Source organism: Mus caroli, chromosome 7, assembly GCF_900094665.2.
Source record: "Mus caroli chromosome 7, CAROLI_EIJ_v1.1, whole genome shotgun sequence".
In the NCBI taxonomy this organism is placed as follows: Eukaryota; Metazoa; Chordata; class Mammalia; order Rodentia; family Muridae; genus Mus; species Mus caroli.
Window position 1 is genome coordinate 110,075,769 of NC_034576.1, and position 6,542 is coordinate 110,082,310.

Here is a 6,542-nt window from a genome sequence, read left to right on the forward strand (position 1 = left end):
CATCAGTAATTCTCAGTTTTAAACACATGTAATCTAATTGGCAATCAGATCTGTTGTATCATTCTAACATCTATCTATCTATCTATCTATCTATCTATCTATCTATCTATCTATCTATCTATCATTTGTTGCAGTAATTCTCCAACCCAAATATGCCCCGGCAATGAAAACACAACTCAGTTAATATGAATACATGCTGTACACCTAGATTGGGCAGCTCTACCACTAACTACCATCTTCCACATCTTATGAGACCCCTTAGAACTTGTGGTTTCTCCAGGCCATGTGCTTCTGCTCTGCTTTTCTTCGTCTTCCTCTGTGTCCTCTCCCTCTTCCATTTTCTCCTCCTTCTCTCTTCCAACCTTCCATACCATCTTCCTTTTATAGGCCCAATCATCAACTCTCCTTTATTTTACAAATTAAGGTGGGAAGCAGGTTTACAGGAAATCACCTGAGTGCTGACTCATTCCTTGTTTGCAGCCCTTCACAGGAGAATGGAATTAACAAAAACTATAATTAGCCCCAGGGCTATCCACAACACTTTATCCTCTGTCTATCTATCACCTATCCAGCATACATCCATCTATCAACAATGTATTATCTATCCTTCTATCTATCATCTATCTATCTGAGAGAAACAGTATAATTACTGTTATTAAACTTCTGCAAATGCCATTCACTCCTCCTTAACCTACCTAGTTGATTTACAAAACAATAATCTGTACTTACAATATGTCATATCTCACCCTAAGGAGGTCAACTTTAATTAGCTCATTCATTCCTTACAACAACCCAGTGAAGAGAACTTAGTTTTCATTAAAAATAAGCAACCTGAGGTCCCGTATAAGTAAGTAGCTAGCCCACAGTGATACATTTTAGAAGATAAGTGACTGTTATTTGAATCCAGGGGATTTGGATTCTTCAAATCCCCCTTTTTTTTTCCACTTTAATTTCCATAGCAGTTGTATTATGCCAAAAATCATGAATTCTNNGTATTAGGAAGTTCCAAGGGATTGCTTGATATAGATATGATCTCAACTTTGTTTTAGTCTGTATGCACTTAGTCTATACAATAGAACACATGGACAACTCTATGCTTACTTGGAAATGGAAAGTATTGCTAGAAAGAACTTTGTAACAGAGCCCCCTAGTGGTGAGATATTCCCTAGTCTCTAAGCCCATCAGTCATCTCTTCTCATTGAGTATATATTTTAAATAAGGTGGTGAGGAAGGAGAGATGGGAAAAAAGACAGATGGGGCACAANAGAAAAAAAAACAGTGGTGGGGTTACAAAGGGAAACAGGGGTAGCAGGGAGTGGAAGACATAGTACAAAAAGAATCTCAAAACAACATTTAGTTGGAAAATGTCACAATGGTATCTAACAAATTCTATTCCAAAACAAACAAACAAACAAACAAACAAACAAACAAACAAAACACCTAAGAAGCTGACTATCTTAATATGTATTATATATTAAACATTTTCTATAATTTCAAAACTAGGACTCAAAGTTTCACATTGGCATTTGTGATTCTGGTGTTTTTGGTGTGTGTCTCAGTTACAGCCTCTGTCAANTAAGGTTTAGAACCCAGTTGCACCAACAGTTCAAACAAGATGAATCATTCATTCAGCTAACCATTAGTTTGTTAGTTATTTTCTTTCATTCGTATCAGACTTTCATTCAAGATAACTGTGTTTGATGATCCAAGGGAAAATTAGANATTGGGAGAAAAGAACACCACTGTGGCTATTTACAATAAGCTTCCAGCATTCATGGGTGGAAACCAAACCCTAACAATATATTTACCAGTGGATTAAAAACAGAAACACACAGTGTCCTGTGGGGATTTAGTGGTGATCTTAGATTTTGAGATTCAGTAAGGCTCTTTAGAAGTGGCTTAACAAAGTATGGACTGTTATATGCAACATAAAGTAAATGCTACACCAGTGAAGGGAAAAAAGTTATTGCAAGTAGGGGTTGTGTCACAGAGTCTTTAGGCTGTAGAGTGTGGGTGTGATCAAAAATTTCAAAAGAGAGAAAATACCATGAGGGAGGGAGAAGGAGAACAAAGGCACATCTAAGGTCTTAAAAAGACTTTATTTTCATTAAAAAAAATCGTATTAATAAGGTAACAGGTTCTCATACATATTCTCTGTTGTTTCTTTGTTCTCTTATATCTTGCCTCCCTGTTCCTTTCATATCATTTGGGCCCAATACTTTCTTTCCAGTTTGTTCTTTTCCATTCCACTTCCATAAAGCTTCATTTTCCCCAAGTCTCATGGGCCCTTTTCTAATTAGAGGATAGAGTCTTTTGAAGAAAATCTTTTGAAGAAAATAATTTATTTGGTTATATGGCTATGGTGGTTAAATATAGCATGACTTGGAAGATGAAAAATTAGAAAATTCACTAGTGATTGGATTCATTAAACTTCTTCCAGAACAGCAGGAGATATATATATATATATATATATATATATATATATATNATATATATATACACACACATATGTATATGCACAAAATGGATTGATATATACATTTACACACTTATATACATATTTACTACATGTTCATACATTTATTACAATATTTAAATATTAAGTATAAATTTTACATGTGTGATTTCATTTTAATTATACACACTAAGGTGTTATATATGTATACTTCCATAATTATATATGCATACATATGTGTATAAAATAATAGAGAGGTTAAGGAGTGGTCTCATGCAAGTACAAAGTCTGTAAAGTAGGTGAGCAGCTTTAAAATACTGATAAGAGTTGATATTGTAGTCTAGAGGTCTGGAGTTCCAAACCCTTTCCTTTTTCAGAGAACCTTAGGCTTTTCTTTTAAGGCCTTTAACTGATTAAACAAGGGAAATCAATATTAGGAATTTTCTTTTGAAGACTGTCAGTCTAAACGTCAAGAATGTCTTAAAAATAGTATCAAAGTTATATTTGGACAAATGTCTGACCAAACACCTGGATACCACAACCTATCAAGTTGATGGCTAAAGTTCATTACCCCATTGGAACGATTAATGATAAGTTGACTATGAAAGAGGTTGGCTGAAGCTGAAGCACTGACAATGAGCACAGGGAGAAGTAAAAAATTCTTGTTCTTCAATCATGCACAATTTTATAACCAAATGGAGTGCAGAGAAGGAAAATAAATTATTCTCATGCTTCTGGATCCATAAAACGATTGAATCACAGAGTCCCATACTAGAGAAGACCAAGCTGGAAGTCAAAGAAAGGAAAGAGAATGATTAATGAAGTGGTGGCCATCAGTGAATCTAGATAAATTAAGATTCTCAGGAGGATTTGGGGACATGGCTCGTGATACAAAGCTAGTTACTAAGTACCAGGCAGGCATTGAGCTTCATTCTCAGCACCACAAAGGAAAATGAAGGTTTTTCAGGAGAGCAGGTTAATCAGGGAGTTTTCACACTTTTTTTTTTTCCATGAGAAGCCTGCTTCTTTTCCTGAATCAGAAACCAGGGATTCAGATTAGAATGTTGTGAATCTCACAATACCTATTCCCAGTAATCAACAGTACTCCAGATTATAAACAAAACAAAACAATCAATAAACCCAAACCAAAACTAACCCAGAAACAAACTCCAGGATTTGGGCAAAACACTCATAAAATAAAGCTGAAAACAACTCCAGGAATTTTACTTCTTACTTTCTTTCAAAAATGTATTCTCAGAAACCACTACCCTTACTATGCACATTGCAGGAAAAGCAATTGTTGAAAACACAGACATCCTTAATAATTTACATGTTCTATAATTGTAATTTATAGCAGATGACTATTTTTGACTACAAATGACTGCGAGCAGAAATAATTTTCAGGGAATTACTTTTTACAAAAATAATTATTTTATTAATTATTATTTAAATATATTAAATATAACTTATTATGAAAAGATGATTTATTACTTAATAAATATCTGAGCATCTACCCTCTGTAGTTGCTAAAAAGCTTCCAAGTGGCTAATTATATATCAGAACATATACTTCAGCCACAGGCATTTGCTTCTTTTTTTTTTTTTTTATTGTGTTTGCTGTAGAAGGTTATTACTATACCACATCCTATAGTATAACAAACATCACTTAAGAGAATATTTTCCTAGCAAGCTGTCTCTTCAGAGCACCCTTAATCTCATTGTTCCTGAGGCTGTAGATGATGGGGTTTAACATTGGAATTACCACTGTGTAGAATACAGATACCACCTTGTTCTGGTCCGTGGAGTAGCTGGACTTGGGCATCACATAAATGAATGTGACAGTTCCATAATAGAGAGTAACTGCAGTGAGGTGGGAGGTGCAGGTGGAGAAGGCCTTCTGTCGGCCCTCAGTGGAGTGCATCTTCAGGATGGTGATGAGGATGTAGGTGTAGGAGATGGCTATGACAGACACTGTGACTATAATGACAAAGGCAGAACAAAATGAGGCAGGAACTATGGGGACATTGCTACCTGAACAGGATAGCTCTATCAAAGGAGTCAAATCACAGGAATAGTGATTGACTCTATTTGGTCCACAGAAGAGAAGAGGAAAGAAGGAGAGAAGAAAGGAGGAAGCATTAAGAAACCCACCAATGTAAGATCCTACAATCAACTGGATACAGACTTGTGTGGACATTTTGGTGGAATAAAGCAGTGGGTTGCAGATTGCTATAAAACGATCATAAGCCATTGTGGCCAGAAGGAAGCACTCAAGTGTCCCAAAAAAAGCACCTGAGAAAAGCTGGATGGTACACCCAAGNTAGGAGATTGTGCTTNTCTCCACCAGGAAGTTGGCAAGCATNTTGGGTGTGACAGTAGATGAGTAGCCTACATCAACAGAAGCCAAGTGGCTGAGAAAAAAGTACATGGGGTGATGGAGCTGGGAAGAGACTCTGATGAGAAGGATGGTGCTGAGGTTGCCAGACACAGTCACCAGGTAGATGCACAGAATGATGCTGAAGAGGACGACTTTAAGGACTGGGTCATCTGTTAAACCCACTAAAATGAACTCTGTCACTGTAGTGTGGTTCCCATCCTCCAAGAAAGCCATGAGTTGTAGGTGCTGATAGATTAAGGCTGTGATGGAGAGAGTACAGGAAGAGATTTATAAATATGTAGCACCATTCTCATTAACTCATATATGGATACTATCAAATATTTTATATACACATATAATATATAATAATTATATATAATATCCAATTGTATATAGTGTATATATAATTTTGTATATCATTGTATGTAATTAAATGTTATTAAATGTGCTCAAAGGGCCTTAAAGACAAGGATTTTAAATGGACTCATAAGTAGAACAAAGTGGTTACAACATCTAAAAGTAGGGTTATATGGTAAAGATTAGAGGAAGTAGTAACATTTCCTGCATGCTTAATAAATTTTCAGACCAGAAATTAAGTTTCATATATAGAGATATTTAGTTCCCAGAAGATAATATTACATACTTTTATTTATTCTATTTTATTGTCAAGGAAACTGAGCTTGAAAATGTTAAATTACTTACATTAGTTTACACAGGAAGTGGATCGGGATACCAGATTCAGGCAGTCTTGAACTCATTTCATTCATTTTGGAATTGTATTGCAGATGAAACCATCATTCCAGTCAAGTAAACAATAGTCACAAAGAGTAAACAGGATCAGCTGGTTAACCATTCAGCCTTCTGTGCACCAGCAAGTTGCCTCCTGTGTTGCCTAGCTCACAATGTCTATTGGTAAAGGGAGAACATGTTTTAGAACATAATTTAAACTGAGAAGTCAGATATCTTTCATAGAACCAGGGTGACCTAGAAAGGGAAGTTAAAGTTACAAATAAGGTCACTATTTACAACTTAAAAAATATTTTAATATTTTTAATATTCAATGCCATAGCTTTCTGAAGTAATTTGGAATATCATATGACTACTGTTTCAAGTATAACGATTAAGCTTTACTCAACCATGTCAAATCCTTTTCTTCTGCAATTTTGTTTTACTTGAAGTACGTTGGAATATAATTTGATTTTTAACGTAGTATGCAGATGATAAAACTTCCAGCCTATAAAGTTTAAAGTGTTGCTGGAGAGATGGCTAAGTGGTTGCGAATACTGCTGTTTTTGCAGAGGATCTAGGTTTACTTCTCAGCATCCACATTTGGAGAGCTCAGCACTGTCTGTGCCTCCAGTTATAGGAGTTCAAGTTACCACTTTGGACTCCTTGGGCACCAGGAACTCACCTTGTCACACATACATGCACACCCAAATATACACATAAAATAAAAATATACTCAGGCTCACTTACTGATTCAACCAGGCAGGTTGAATCTCATCCGTGCCAAGCCCCTGCTCTGTCCCACCCTGACATAATTTGTCTTTATTTCCTCTTTTTGCCCAAAGTGTTTCTTGTCTGGGATGCTGGAGCATCCATACAATCAATAAATGAAGCAAATTGTTCTAAGAGAAACTTATTATTAGGGGATCCTATGACTACTCTTCTGGCCTCTGTAAATTCCACATGTTTAAAATCATTCACTCTT

At 35.8% G+C, this 6,542-nt stretch overlaps 1 protein-coding gene across 1 annotated transcript; it reads right to left on the reverse strand.

The window, feature by feature from the left end:
• Positions 1 to 4,120: 4,120 nt before the first annotated feature.
• On the reverse strand, positions 4,121 to 5,065 carry LOC110298799 (olfactory receptor 470). Its single transcript, XM_021168268.1, has one exon. It carries the CDS (start codon positions 5,063 to 5,065, stop codon positions 4,121 to 4,123), a length of 945 nt encoding a protein of 314 aa, XP_021023927.1.
• Between the last annotated feature and the right edge of the window lie 1,477 nt (positions 5,066 to 6,542).